The sequence below is a fragment of the Rana temporaria genome, chromosome 9 (genome assembly GCF_905171775.1).
Source record: "Rana temporaria chromosome 9, aRanTem1.1, whole genome shotgun sequence".
NCBI lineage: Eukaryota > Metazoa > Chordata > Amphibia > Anura > Ranidae > Rana > Rana temporaria.
In genome coordinates this window covers 129,999,574-130,015,600 of record NC_053497.1, presented here as the reverse complement: position 1 = coordinate 130,015,600, position 16,027 = coordinate 129,999,574, and the positions used below count along the sequence as shown (strand labels likewise).

At 45.3% G+C, this 16,027-nt stretch overlaps 1 protein-coding gene across 2 annotated transcripts in view; it reads right to left on the bottom strand.

The window, feature by feature from the left end:
* The window catches only part of NOXA1 (NADPH oxidase activator 1), a 66,632-nt gene that overhangs the window by 23,726 nt on the left and 26,879 nt on the right, over window positions 1–16,027 (bottom strand). For both annotated transcript variants that reach the window (XM_040324502.1, XM_040324503.1), the window contains 4 exons: window positions 15,756–15,864; window positions 13,234–13,371; window positions 1,768–1,875; window positions 1,434–1,493 (listed from right to left, as the gene is read on the bottom strand). In XM_040324502.1, coding sequence (XP_040180436.1) covers window positions 1,434–1,493; window positions 1,768–1,875; window positions 13,234–13,371; window positions 15,756–15,864 — 415 coding nt within the window. The remainder of the gene's footprint in view (window positions 1–1,433; window positions 1,494–1,767; window positions 1,876–13,233; window positions 13,372–15,755; window positions 15,865–16,027) is intronic.

The window sequence follows — 16,027 nt, the reverse complement described above, 5'->3', positions numbered from 1 at the left end:
ACATAGCATATGGTTTTTGTAACATTGGCATCACCTGAAATATCTGCACAGGCTAAGTATAAAGTGATTGTAAAGCAATTTTTTTAGGTTCAAGTATTTAAAGGGGGACTGGGGGGGGGGGTGGAAGGGGGGGGGGGGTCAGACGTTATACGTTTTTTTTTTATCCTAATTCAGAGAATGCATTAAGGAAAAAAAAAAAGACAATTTTTGCCTTTACGGCCTCATTAAAATCTGATAAAAACAATATGCTAAGAGAAACCTGACAGAGGTTCCAACCCTTCCAGACTCTATTTAAAAAAAAAAGTTTTAACTGGAATTTCAACATAAATAATTAAGTTATGGTGAGAAAACCCTCCTATCCTTAACAGCCAAGGAAGCTGCTTCTGTTTGATCTGAAGCTTTACCCCGGATACCTGCATACTTAGATGTGCCTGTTTTAGTCATCAACCATGTGAGTTGCTAAATGTTATAACTTCATTAAATGTAACCATATTTCTACACTTAGAGGCACCTCTGTTCTCTTTAATAGTTGTGATATGACGTTACTTGTACATCAAGACATCGCTTGTATGTAAAAATGTATTTAAAAAATTTGATTGTCTTACAAAATGCTCTCAAATCAAGTTACTCTCAAACCAAGGTTTTACTGTACACTTTAATACAGTAGAAATCAGAGTGCTTTTTATATATTCTTTAGAAAGTTCAGGTCGTTCAGCACTGCAGTAAGGTCTGGTCATACAGCCAAGACAGCTGATTGGAGGAAAGGCACACACCTCCGCTCATAGGAATAGTTCAGGTTTCTGCTAATCTATTTATAGCATCCTCCCCAACACAAAACTCTGGCTGCTTTTATCTTAGTTGTAGAACTTGTCAGAAGTTATCAGACTGATAACAGAAGAATGGATCAGGAGAAAGCCACAGGACATAGTGCTTTGAGGAGAGATAAGAAAACACTGCAGATATATGTGCCCAGCTCAAATTTCATGAATCGGGTTTACATCCACTTTAAGGACACAAGCATGTGTGACAGTTAGCAATTTTGACATTCCAGAAATGTAACTGTTTTTTGAAACTGTTAAAATCGGCGGGTTTAGTTTTGCTTAATGATTTACTGCTGCTCAGGGGCTCTGGGCTGCAGCAAAATTACAATTTACAGCCCACACTAATTCTGGTAGCATAATTATATTTGTGGAATGTATGTTCCTCACTAAAGAACATTATTTTTTATGAAGTGGTTATGAGTTAAGTTCTGCTTTAAAGCTGTCAGCAGATCGGCTTCAACATATGTGTCAGTGTCTATAAAAAGAGAGCAACTGAGCATGTGCAAAGCTGAATTACTGAATTGGCTGTAAAGGGTTTTAAAAACACTTCAAATGTCTGCCTAAAGCTCCACTTTAAGGACAATTAAACAAAATGAATTTAGATAATCTGACCTGAGGGCGAAGAGGCTCGAATCCGCTGTATTGATCATTTGGAACCACAGAGGAGATGACCTAAGCAATAAACAAATGAGATATGTCAATCCTGAACTCATATTTCAGTTTTTGCTAGATACGGAACAGATAAAGATGATTTCCAGGCAAATAGCTAACTATATACATGCACTGTAACACATATTGTTTTAACTGACAAAGTGACTGAATTTATGACTGCAATGTTTATAATTGTATGGAATGTGCACTTAGTACCAAACCAACCAGTTATTTCCACTAGTTTGAATGTTGACATTTGACACTGAGTCATCCCATTGTCACTAGATTAGATCACCTTTGGTTTCCCCAGGAAATCTTTGGATTTTAGCTGCTCGACTTCCTGCTTCCTTGGCCTGAAGAGCTCGCTCTCTGGTACATGCAGCGGTTGGAGCAAAACACGTTTCTGTGGAAGAATACACATTCCATGGTTAGGTCATATGTAGGTGTACTATGAGAAAATCATCTTATTATAAGGACATTGTCCTAGGAAGCTGTCATCATGGCCGGCATTCAGTAAATACTGCTGTGTAAAATTTAAAGTTAAATTCCACAAATTCAGCCACGTTGTAGAAAGTGAAGTCCAAGGACTTTGTGACTCATGTCTATTATTTATGTCTGAAAGCAGGCCCGGACTGGCCATAGGACACACCGTGCACTTGCCCGGTGGGCCGCGGGCAGCCGGGACGCATGTTTTTGTGGGGCCAAGGCAGCTGAGCTGCTCCTCGAGCCCCCCCCCCCCCTCACCCGGCCTCTCCGCGGCTGGCTGGCCGCCATTACAGTTCGGTCGTCGGGCTGGGGGGCGGAGACTATAGGTCACGTTACCTGTGACCATGAAGAGGGAGGGGATGTGCATGAGACGTGGCCGCCGGTGTTTGGGACAGGAGAGAAAGTAAGTGTGCGCCTGGATAGGAGCTGATGCGTGCACCTGCATAGGAGAAGCAGCTACAGACACAGTAGAAGAATCCATCTCTTTATTTTTCTACTACAGCCTCTGAATGCCTGCTTCTCACTCTCTCCCTCCTGTGGGCATTCAGAGGCTGTAGGAGAAAAATAAAGAGATGGATTCTTCTACTGTGCGTGCAGCTGCTTCTCCTATCCAGCTTCTTTCTACTGCCCCCTAGTGCTCATAGGATCCCACCATGCTCTCAGGTGCACCCCCTGCTCTCAGGCTCCCCCACTGCACTCCAGCCCCTCCAGTGATCTCCAGCCCCTGTACACTCTGCCCCCCACCAGAGCACCTCAGCCCCTCCAAGTGCTCACATTGTGAATGTGTTCACTTGATACCAAGGAGGATGGGAAAGGGACATATTAGCTGCAGCGGCTCTCCTGTTCAAGATGCAAAGCTCAGAAGGTTCAGCGTCGCTCTCCCGGAACTACAGCAAAATCTGTCCTCCAGGAGTACCATAAAGCTATCAGATATAAATAATGGAGCTAAGCCCAGGAGGAGTCATGCACCTCGCTAGACTTAACTCATAGTGTGTCTTCATTTTTTACAAAGGTGCTAAATTCCTGGAATTCAGCATTAACCACTTGACCACTGGACACTTAAACCCCCTTCCTAACCAGATCAATTTTCAGCTTTCGGTGCTCTCACAATTTGAATGACAATTACTCAGTCATACAACATTGTGCCCATCTGAAATTTTTGTCCTTTTTTTTCCACAAATAGAGCTTTCTTTTGGTGGTATTTGATCACCTCTGAGTTTTTATTTTTTTGCGCTATAAAAGAAAAAACACTGAAAATTCTGTAAAAAAAAAAAAAAAATCTTGTTTCTGTCATAGTAGCAGGTATTGCGGGGTATTGGGGGTATTGCAGAGTATTGGGGGGTTATTGCAGAGTATGGGGGGTTATTGCAGAGTATGGGGGGGGGGTTATTGCAGAGTATGGGGGGTTATTGCAGAGTATGGGGGGGTTATTGCAGAGTATGGGGGGGTTATCGCAGAGTATAGGGGGGTTATCGCAGAGTATGGGGGGGTTATTGCAGAGTATTGCTGGTACTGCAGAGTATTGCACAGGGAGGGATGGATGGCTGGATCTGTGACTGCATTTGTCACAGATCCAGCCACAGCAGCTGCTGCTGCCACCTGTTCTCCCCCCTCTCCTCTCACATTGTACCGATCGACCAGGGGGCGCGCAAGAGGAGGATTCTGGGAGGACGTCCCAGGGACGTCCTCCCAGAATAACTCCACCGCTCTGTTGACGTGTTTTGTCTATAGCGCGGTGGTAAAGAGGTTAAAGAGACCTTAAAGAGGGAGTTCACCCTAAAAAAAAAAATGTAACCTTAGATTGAGGCTCATTTTGTCTAGGGGAATCGGCTAGTTTTTTTTAAATCAAAGCTGTACTTACCGTTTTAGAGAGCGATCTTCTCCGCCGCTTCCGGGTATGGTCTTCGGGACTGGGCATTCCTATTTTGATTGACAGGCTTCCAACGGTCGCATCCATCGCGTCACGAGTAGCCGGCTCTATACGGCGCCTGCGCACCGACGTTCGGCTACTTTCGGAAAATCGTGACGCGATGGATGCGACCGTCGGAAGCCTGTCGGAAGACTGTCAATCAAAATAGGAACGCCCAGTCCCGCAGCCCATACCCAGAAGTGGCGGAGAAGATCGCTCTCTAAAACGGTACAGCTTTGATTTTAAAAAAACTAGCCGATTCCCCTAGACAAAATGAGCATGAATCTAAGGTTAAAAATTAAAATTTCCGGGTGAACCTCCACTTTAAGTAATAGGAGAAAACCTCTTCACTTGCCTCACTACCCGCAGGCACATCCTGCCCAGAACTCCCACAGATATGATAAGTAACTCTAAGGTTACTACCATCTGGAGCTGATCAGACTTTTTCTGCCATCCTGCTTTGCAGTGGGGCACAGGGCCGGACTGGGAATGAAAACCAGCCCTGGAAATAATTTCATACCAGCCCCACAGCATTAATATACCAGCCCAAAAAAAAGAGAGAAATCCATGAGAGAGCCAGAGAGGGGCCAGGCTGCAATGGTGAGAGAGAGAGGGTGCAACGGCGAGAGAGAGAGAGAGGGTGCAACGGCGAGAGCAGAGGCATTTCTAGTGAAAATGGCGCCTATGGCAAGCACTGAAACTGTGCCCCTGTCAAAACATTTGAAACCCATCTTTCAGATAACCATAACAAAAAAAACACCCAAGATTGCAGTAATAGCAGCACCCATAATTGCAGTGATATCAGCACCCATAATTGCGGCCTTACCATTACCCATAAATATGGCCTTACCAGCACCCTTAAATTCAGCAATATCAGCCATAAATGCAGCAATATCAGCACCCAAAAATTCAGCAATATCAGCCATAAATGCAGCAATATCAGCACCCAAATATTCAGCAATATCAGCCATAAATGCAGCAATATCAGCACCCAAAAATTCAGCAATATCAGCCATAAATGCAGCAATATCAGCACCCATAAATGCAGTAATATCAGCACCCTTAAATGCAGAGGAATCGTGCGGTGTATCATGGGCACAGCACTGGGCAGAAAGGCAGAGTGGAATGGAACATCAGAGAGTGACTGCACGCAGTGGTACACAGACAGGTCACACTCACTGGCACTGTGATGGTCAGGGACACGCAGCAGTGTGTTTCCTTGTAATAGATACAGTCCTCTGCCAATGCTGCGCCAGTGCCTCTGACACTGTACAGGGGGAGAGAGGAAGTAGGATCACCAGCGACCCCGTCTGCTTAGCACACACGCACAATCGCACATGATAATGACTTTAAGGCCTCTTTCACACTGGGGCGGTTGGGGCATCAGCAGTAAAGCGCCGCTATTTTTAGTGGCACTATTCAGCCGCTAGCGGGGTGCTTTTAATGGCCGCAAAGTGTCACTTTGATTCCAATGGGCAGGGGCGCTTTAGGAGCCGCTCCTATTGCGCCTTAAAGATGCTGCTTGCAGGAAATTTTTTAATGTCCTGCCAGCGCACCGCTCCAGTGTGAAAGCACTTGGGCTTTCACACTGGAGTGGAACCACTCTTTCAGGGCGCTCTGCAGACGCTATTTTTTGCGTTATAGCGCCTGCAAAGCGCCTCAGTGTGAAAGCAGTCTAAGACCCCTTTCACACTGAGGCGCTTTGCAGGCGCTACAAAATAGCGCCTGCAAAATGCCCTGAAAGAGCCTCTCTTCTCACTCCAATGCGAAAGCTTTTACACTGGAGTAGTGCGCTGGCAGGATGCTCAAAAAAGTCCTGCTAGCCGCATCTTTGAGGCCCTGTAGGAACGGTGTATACACTGCTTCTAAAGCGCCCCTGCCCATTGAAATCAATGGGCAGCAGTGCTGAACCGCCAGCAAAGCGCTGCTGCAGCGGCGCTTTGCGGACGTTTTTTTTATCCTTTTGGGTCGCTAGCATTGTGCTGGCAGGACGCTCAAAGTCTATGAGGCGCCCCGCTAGCGGCTGAATAGCGCCGCAAAAATGACAGTAAAGCGCTGCTAAAATACTGACACTTTAGGTGGAGCCTCCTCCAGTCAAACAAATGACAATCTGGCTGAGTGGCCGGTCACACTCGTAAATGAGCATGGGGAGTGCCTGTCACACTCCTCCATACTGCCATCAGTTAAAGTGGAGGTTCCCCCTAAAAAAAAATCTAACAATACATTGAGAAGACCTAGTTGATTGACGTTCCTCCGACCGGCGCATACTGCGTGTCACGACTTTCCGACAGAAGCCGAACGTCATTGCGCAGGCGCCGTATAGAGTCAGCTCTATACGGCGCCTGCGCAGCGACGTTCGACTTCTTTCGGAAAGTCGTGACGTCAAGTATGCGTCGGTCGGAGGAACGTCAATCAACTAGGAACGCCCAGCCCCACTAGAATCATACCCGGAAGCCGAGGGATGAAACGCCGATAACGAGGTATGTACGAGAAAAAAAAACAACAGCATACCCGCAGTGTAATCAGTCTTCTCAATGTATTGTTAGAATATTTTTAGGGGGGAACCTCCACTTTAAGTAACCAAATTTTTCAGGTAAAGTGCCGTACCGCCGGGGCTATAGTGCGGGAGGCAGCCGCAGGAGGACAGGTGGGAATTTTTTGGGCGTTTTTTTTTTTATTACAATTTGCAGGGGCAGCAAGGTGACAGAGAGGAGGGGGGGGGTGCAAATTGTAACCTAAACCTGTATAATAATCTCTCTCATGAGGCATTGCACGGTGCACCCCCCCCTCCTCTCTGAGATTATTATACAGATTTTAATCTTATTGCAGGGGCAGCAAAGATAGGTGACAGAGAGAGAAGGGGGGGGGGGGGGGGGGGGGGGGGTGCAGATATGGTAAGATAGAGAATCGTTTTTATTGAATTTAAATGTATTTCTTCACCTTGAGGGGTGGCGACGCCGTTCACTTCTCCCCTCACTCGTGACCGGGCAGACACTGCAGAGACATTGTACTAGGAGCTGGTGTTGGCGCCGCACGGGACGATAGAACTAGTCCTGACGTTTTTTTTTCTCCTGCTCGGCTCCTCCCCGTAGACACATGATCAGTGATGCTGTTCACTGATTAGCTAGGTAAGTTCTTACCTAGCTAATCAGTGAGCAGCATCACTGATCATGTGTCTACGGGGAGGAGCCGAGCAGGAGAAAAAAAAACGTCAGGACTAGTTCAAGTCAGGGAAGTGAGGCGACGAGCATGGCGGCCGCAACCTGCCGGCCTGTGGCTGCTTTTAACTACCGCAGTCTGCAGGTATGAAAAAGCAGCCCCAGGAAACTCAGTGCAGCCGTCACCTCTGCACAATTGAAAACAGCGGCGGCCGCGGCGATCGCGGCTGCGGCCCGCCGCTGATTATATTTGACTGACAGGCAGTGACAGCAGGCAAAAGCAGGCGGCCTACCGGGAATTTTCCCGCTATCCCGGTTGGCCAGTCCGGCCCTGGTGGGGCATCCCTTCACCCAAACCAGAAGGGTCAAACCTCTTCTGGGGGAAAAGGCAGAAGAATGGTTCTCAATCAAAACAATTGTTTTTTACCAAACATGTTTCGGGACATTATGGGAATCCATTGTCAAGGCTTTAAACATAAAATGAAAAGAAAGAAAAAATCTGAAAATATAGTGGTAAAAGAATATAAAAAAATTGTGAAATAAAAATCATAATACATCATGCAATATCATAATACAGTATCTCACAAAAGTGAGTACACCCCTCACATTTTTGTAAATATTTAATTATATTTTTTCATGTGACAACACTGAAGAAATGACACTTTGCTTTAATGTAAAGTAGTGAGTGTACAGCTTGTATAATTTGGTGCCCCCTCAAAATACCTCAACTCAACAACCATTGTGTAATGATTCTGAATGAACAAAATAGTAGAACTTGAACAATCCTAAATAAATGTGTAAATAAATCTGTGACAATATATATATATATAAATATATATATATATACTGTATATATATATATATATATATATATATATATATATATATATACACACGCTAAATAATAATAGCTATATATGAGGAGTGAAACTTAAATAAATATAACCAAATGTTCAAAAAACTTTCATCCAGTGATAAAAAATAATCAATATTAACAAGCCAAGTCCATAAGTGATTAAATTCCAAGTAATTAAACTTAAAGGGCCAGATCCACAAAGAAGTTACGCTGGCGTATCTATTGATACGCCGCGTAACTTCTAGGATGCTCCGGCGTATATTTTTTCTGTATTCAGAAAACAAGATACCGTCAAATTTTTTACGTTTTACGTCGTTTGCGTAAGTCGTTCGCGAATAGGGCTGTGCGTAAGTTACGTTCACGTCTAAAGCATTGACGATTTGAGGCGTAATTTGGAGAATGCGCACTGGGATTCTTTCACGGACGGCGCATGCGCCGTTCGTAAAAAACGTCAAATACGTGGGGTCACGATTAGTTGGCATAGAACACGCCCCCAACCAGCCTCTTTTGAATTAGGCGGGCTTACCCCGCCCGATATACGCTACGCCGCCGTAACTAAAGGCGTAACTTCTTTGTGAATACAGTACTCGCCTTTCTAAGTTACGGCGGCGTAGCGTTTCTGAGATACGCTACGCTCCGCCTAAAGATAGGCGCATGTACGTGGATCTGGCCCCAAGTGTCCAAAAAAAATCTTCTTAAGAAATCTTGCTTGAAACCTTCCACCACACCATAGTGCTCAGTGATTCCACACCCTAAGGAATTGCGCTTACCAATAGGACATGCCTTGCACTCACATGCTCGGCAATATAGCTGAATAAAGTCTCCAAAGGTAATAAACTATTCCTCCAGTGTTCCTATATATCAAAAGTTGCTCCACATGTAAAAATAAAATGGCTCCAATAGTGAAGTATATCAAAACTAATTTATTAAAAGCAGCATAATAAACCTTCACACATTGCACTCACATCTATCAAAACAAATAGAGGCACTTCAACAATAAACTCGGCAGTGGGCTCCGAACCAAAACCAATCTTGCGGTAAACTTGTTGTAATATGGTCTCGGCGGACCTAAAATTAACCGTAGGTCTCACCCCCCGCTCCGTTCGTACTCCTCTTCACTCCAAAGCACTACACACTCAGTGGTCGGTAATCCGAACGTTTTCTGGAACACGAGTAGTATGCCGTGTAACCACTCCCAGACCAGTTTTGTTGCACAGGACTTCTTCAATGGGATTGGCTACACGGTCTCATAACCTCCCCTTTATACAATGTCCGTTCGTTAACCCGGACGTGTATCATGTTACGCCTACCCACTCTTCGTGTCCCCACGACCATAATACATCAAGTCTAGGCACATTTGCAGCCATTGATGTCTAAACCGCTGGCAACAAAAGTGAGTACACCCCTAAGTGAAAATGTCCAAATTGGGCCCAATTAGCCATTTTCCCTCCACAGTGTCATGTGACTTGTTAGTGTTACAATTGAGAAGGTGTGTTAAATTTGGTGTTATCACTCTTGCTCTCTCATACTGGTCACTGGAAGTTCAACATGGCATCTCATGGCAAAGAACTCTCTGAGGAACTGAAAAAAAGAATTGTTGCTCTACATAAAGATGGCCTAGGCTATAAGAAGATTGCCAAGACCCTGAAACTGAGCTGCAGCATTGTGGCCAAGACCATACAGTGGTTTAAGGATAGGACAGGCATGTCTCCAGACCTAAATCCTGTTGAGCATCTGTTGTGCATCCTCAAATGGAAGGTGGAGGAGCGCAAGGTCTCTAACATCCACCAGCTCTGTGATGTTGTCATGGAGGAGTGGGAAGAGGATTCCAGTGGCAATCTGTGAAGCTCTGGTGAACTCCATGCTCAAGAGGGTTAAGGCAGTGCTGGAAAATAATGGTGGTCACTCAAAATATTGACACTTTGGGCCCAATTTGGAAATTTTCACTTAGGGGTGTACTCACTTTTTTTGCCATCGGTTTAGACATTAATCTGTTGAATTATTTTGAGGGAACAGATAATTTACACTGTTATACAAGCTGTACACTCACTACTTAACATTGTAGCAAAGTGTAATTTCTTCAGTGATGTCATGTAAAAAGATATAATAAAATATTTACAAAAATGTGAGGGGTGTACTCATTTTGCGATATACTGTATCTATGTTATATGGTTGGCAAGCAGTTAACATTTTTTTTTTATTATTCCTCTTGGCCTCCATTTTTATTATTATTTTTTGCTGCTGTGATCCAAATTCCTGTCAGAGCAGTGGTTCTCAAGCTGGGGGTCGGGACCCCCTCAGGGGTTAAATGAAAATTTGCCTGGGTCACTGAATCCTTGGCTGTTCCTGAAGCCTGCACCGTTCTCCCAGCCTTTCCTGGAGCCTGTTGCTGCCTCGCTGCGCCGTTTCTGGAGCCCATTCAGTTCATGGCATGGCGGGGGGGGAGACTAGAAGTCAACTGACTGATTAGGGATGTGAAGTGGGAGGAGCCGGAAGAGAACCTATCTCCTGATTTCAGGATAGGTGTCACTGCTATGAGACTTCACAAAGCCGGAGACACAGTAAGTAACACTACCTGTGATTATAGTTGCCATTAAAAGTCCCCACTACAGTTCTCAGATCAGCAGATGACCTTCAAGAGCATCTAAGTTGGCTAATAAGAACTCCCCGCCAGCACTGCCACTGATCCCAACCCCCACCAGCACTGCCACTGATCCCAACTCCCCGCCAGCACTGCCACTGATCCCAACTCCCCGCCAGCACTGCCACTGATCCCAACACAATGCCAGCACTGCCACTGCCACTGATCCCAACTCCCCGCCAGCACTGCCACTGATCCCAACCCCCACCAGCACTGACACTGATCCCAACCCCCACCAGCACTGCCACTGATCCCAACTCCCCGCCAGCACTGCCACTGATCCCAACTCCCCGCCAGCACTGCCACTGATCCCAACACAACGCCAGCACTGCCACTGCCACTGATCCCAACTCCCCGCCAGCACTGCCACTGATCCCAACTCCCCGCCAGCACTGTCACTCGTCCCAACTCCCCGTCAGCCCTGCCACTGATCCCAAGGAGTAGGAGAAGGTATAAAAATAGAGAATACATGCAAGAGGGGGAGGAACAAAAAAAAAGGGACAGAAAGAACAAGAAAGACGGCTAGAGAGAGGGATGGGGGGGGGGGAAACAAGAAATTAGAATAGAGAGATAAAAAGGAAAGAAAGGAGAACATAGAGAGAGGGGTACATCCTAAAATGTACCATAAGGGGTTTTAATATTGTACAAGTGGAAGGGACTCAGGGGGCTCTAAATGTCCGTGGGTTAGGGGCACAAATTACTTGTCATGGCTTGGGTGCCGACAACCCACGCTACGAAAATAATTTTACTGTTAGGGGTCCCAACAACTTGGGAAATTTTATCAAGGGGTCACAGCACTAGAAGGTTGAGAACCACTGCGTTAGAGGGTAGCAACGTTCATTCTAGAGAGTATGCAAGAAATAATAAAACATCTACAAAAATTTGAGGGGTGTACTTACTTTTATGAGATACTGTATATGTTCAAATATGATATAATATATCAGCTTCCAGGTTTTTGTTTGTCAAAGCTTAATCGATGAAGCTGAATTAGAACCGGTCTGGTTACCATACACAGCTGCACCAGATTTTGAACTCTCCAGTTTTAGTAAATCAATTAGAGCCCTTTCACACAGACGTGTCCATGTACAGGCTCTGCTTTGCTCAGTGGGGATCGCTCCGTCGATCCCTGCTGAGCAGGCAGATGACAGGTCTGTCTCTGCACACAGGTCTGTGCAGGGACCGACCTGCCAGAGAGCCGCGCTCCCCTATGGGCAGGGCAGGACTTAGGGTGGTGGGGGCCCCTGGGCTTGAGTGTTGAAGGGGCCCCCTGGAGCCAAGAATTGGGGGGGGTCGAAGATGTTGAGCGAGGGGGTGGATCATAGTTGTTGAGCAGGTGGGGCAAATTGAAGTTGTTGAGTGGGGGGTGTCTCTCAACTGTGCACGGAATGTGTCGGCTCTCTTCCCTTCAGCAGACATCCACACACCGCTCCGGTTCCTCCTGGGGGGGGGGGGGGTTTGCAGTTGTGGAGCGGGGGGGAGTCATTAGCCCACCTGTCGGCTTTCTTCCCTTCAGCAGCCACAGCCCTTCACACACCGATCCGGTTCCTCCTGCTTCCGTGCTGCCTCCTCTTGCAGTGTGGGAAAATTAACCCTTTCGCAGGACTACGGGAAGAAGCTGTCTGTGTGGGAAAGTCCCGCAGAATCCGTGCGTGTTGGGAGGTACGCGCAGAGCCGCCATCAGGAATTTTGGGGCCCCTTACACAGCTTAAGGCATGGGCCCCCTGGAGCAGAGAACCGGGGGGGGGTGCTGCCGCCTGAAATTGAGAAGTGGGGGGGCCTTTAATAAAAAGAAAAAAAAAAAACTCTGGGCCCATTTATAAAAAATACATAAAAAAGGGAGGTTGCCATCCGGGGCCCTGGGGACCCCTGGGTTTTTTATTTAAAAAAAAAATTAAAACAAAAATAAAAAAATAAACATTTATAAAAAAAAAAAAGGGGGGGTTGCCACATGGGGCCCTGGGGACCTCTGAGCCCTTTAATAGAAAAAAAAATATATATAAAAAAAAAATGTAAATCTTTTTATAAAAAAAAAAAAAAAGGGGGGGGGGGTTGCCATCCGGGGGTCCTGGAGACCTCTGGGCCCTTTAATAATAATAATAATAGTAATAATAATATATAAAAAAACATTTTTTTATATAAAAAATAAATAAAAAAAGGGGGGGGTTGCCGTCCGGTGCCCTGGGGACGTGTTTTACAAAACAAGTATGGTTTCTCTTTAGGGAAATGTAACAGTCAAAACCGAATTGGATATTGTGGGTGACACCACTGCAATCTTCTACATAAACCTTCTAATGCCCCATACACACGATCTGAGTTTCCGTCAGAATAAACTCAGACGGGTTTTTCCGACGGAATTCTGTTCAATCTGTCTTGCATACACACGGACACACCAAATTCCGACTGTCAAAAACGCAGTGACGTACAACACTACGACAAGCCAAGAAAAATAAAGTTCAATGCTTCCGAGCATGCGTCAAATTGTTTACGAGCATGCGTGTTTTTTTCCCCATCGAAGTTCCATAGAGACAAACAGAATTTCCGATATAATTTTTTCCTGTTCTCTTTCTAATTCCGTCGGAATTTCCGACGGAAAAAGTCAGATGGGGTATACAATTCCGCCTGACTTTTTCCATCGGAAATTCCGATCATGTGTATGAGATGTAAGACTTTCTGTGGTGAATTATAGTAATGGGCAAAAAAAAATTGCTCACCTGAACATGGTCCAAGGCTGATTTCAACGGGGCATTTTTGGATTCGCTGGGCAAATAGCTGACAGCCCCAGTGAGCTTCTCCTGTGCAGAGTCCCATTGCCCCATGTGGCAAAGGACAATCGCTGTGTTATAAAGAATCTGTACAGAAAAAAGATTACTAGAAAACTTAAATCTGAAACTGCCTCTTTATTAGACACAGTGGTTTTTTTTGATAATATCCACGTAATCCTACCTCCTCACGTTCATTTAACACGTAAATCTGCATTCTCTCTACACATTCACCCTTCAGCCATCTTCAGTGGAGCAACATTTTTTGGCATCTGTCCCTTTTACATGTATGACCACTGCATGTTCTAACCAACCTGCGTTGTCTACCACTTTACTTCCCAGTCTTCCACTATTCCCAATCAGATGTGCTAGGAAGGTGATCCTTCTGATCTTCTGACTCTTACATAGTCTGATTGAAAAACGAACACACGTCCATCTAGTTCAAACAATTCCTCTATAATTCAGCTGTAGCACTACCCCCGAAGGAGCTGCTGGTTTAGATTTTGGGTTTGCACGTTACCTCTAAGTTCGTTGTCTAGGGAAGAAAATCTGTAGGAATTGGAGTGTCCACACAAGATGTAAAATCTTCAACTGTAGGCTTTATTTTCGCTGCATAAACTTGTGAAGGAAGTAGAGAGTGTAGAGGGACGGCCAGGTCTTCGTAGATTTGCAGTAGTCTGATACTCCTTCCATTTCAATATTATCGCTTGCACAGTGCTCCTTGGGATGTTTAAAGCTTGGGAAATCTTTTTGTATCCAAATCCGGCTTTAAACTTCTCCACAACAGTATCTCGGACCTGCCTGGTGTGTTCCGTGTTCTTCATGATGCTCTCTGTGCTTTAAACGGACCTCTGAGACTATCACAGTGCAGGTGCATTTATACAGAGACTTGATTATACACAGGTGGATTCTATTTATCATCATTAGTCATTTAGGTCAACATTGGATCATTCAGAGATCCTCACTGAACTTCTGGAGAGAGTTTGCTGCACTGAAAGTAAAGGGGCTGAATAATTTTGCCCGTCCAATTTTTCAGTTTTTTATTTGTTAAAAAAGTTTGAAATATCAGATAAATTTCGTTCCACTTCATGATTGTGTCCCACTTGTTGTTGATTATTCAAAAAACAATTACAGTTTTATATCTTTATGTTTGAAGCCTGAAATGTGGCAAAAGGTCGCAAAGTTCAAGGGGGCCGAATACTTTCGCAAGGCACTGTAAGTTACCAGGCCTCTCCCAAAGTACCAGCCTTCCGATCGGTCCTTTCCAGGACAGGTCCTCCACCGGCTTCCTTCATTGAGTGGCTTCTTCCCGCAGGACAGACAGCACAGGATCACCTCCAACGCATAGGCCCCAGCCAGGATAACTAGGTCTACTTGACAGGAACACAGCCTCAGACCAACGTGGTCCCGAGACTGAAATCACACACACCCACGCGCCAGGAGGGCCACGAGGCAAAGGACCCCGAAAAACAGTGTCTGCCCCTTAAGTATCCCCTCCAAGCATGCCCAGGGGGGTCACCACTCCCACTGTACCACTGCCAAAGAGGGACATACAATACACCATGGTACACCTGCATTCCAACATGGGCCTGAAGTGGTAACGCCACACACAGGCAACAAGGGAAAATACTACCAGGCAGTACCACAGCTAGAACAGAGGCAAATTTGTATATGATTCAACAGGTCTGGGCCCAACTATTGGCCCAGATATCCCCTAAATGTAAAATAGCGCCCCTATCTTTGGGAGCAGGGTGCTACACAGCTTGGCCTCCCACAGTAACAGGATATCATTTAAAGTACTCAATACCTTACAGGTATTGTTCCTTACAGGCTGTCAGTTATATGCATCTTTTTCCAAAAAACATTTTCCTGTGTTGATCACAGGGTGGACTGGTGTTGTTGTTACACTATGCACTATCACTGCACATGATATCCATGTAATTGTGTTTTTTGGTCACTATCCACTTTGTTTTATTTATTTATTTATTTTTATATACAACTCTCGCTGGATTAATATTGGAACCATCACCGGGTTCACACTATTTATTTTTTAATAGCATCTGTTGCAATCTGCGAGTGTTTATATATTGGTGTCTGTATACTGTGATAGCCGTCACATATAGAGATATATCAGTTCAGGCACCTCACTGTCTAGCAGCACATTTCCAGTACATTTTTGTTGGTACCCAACATTCAGTTACACCAATTTTATAGTACTCTAAGTGTAGCTGACGGCCCTTGAGCTCATGCCCCCTCAGCCCTTTGGTACTGTGGGATTATCACCAGCATAGACCCCAGTCAGTCCAGTGGGACTTGTACTCAGTGGGGCATCCATTACCCACACTGGTCTAGGTAGACCCACATCAGGATCACATAGGTGTAGAAATACACTTAGGCAGCGCCATTATTCCTATCCACTTCATATTTTGTAAATTAAAGATTACCTGCAACCCATTACAAAGACCTATACCTACCTCCCAGGTGAAGAGTAGGTGGCGGAGTCCAAGCTGCTTGTAATCTATAACACTGTTGTTTCTCAGCTGTGCTAGGGCCAGGTGGCAGTCACTCAATGCCTTCTCATACCTGCCGAGGAGAAAGATCATAGAATATTTTGTTATTTGGAGAAATAAAAGGACTTGACTATGTAACTGGACAGGCATGGTCCCCTAACTCACAGATTATTGACCGCCTCAATACCAGCACATTACAACCCCTTCCTTTCCAAATAATTATTCAGTTTTTTGGT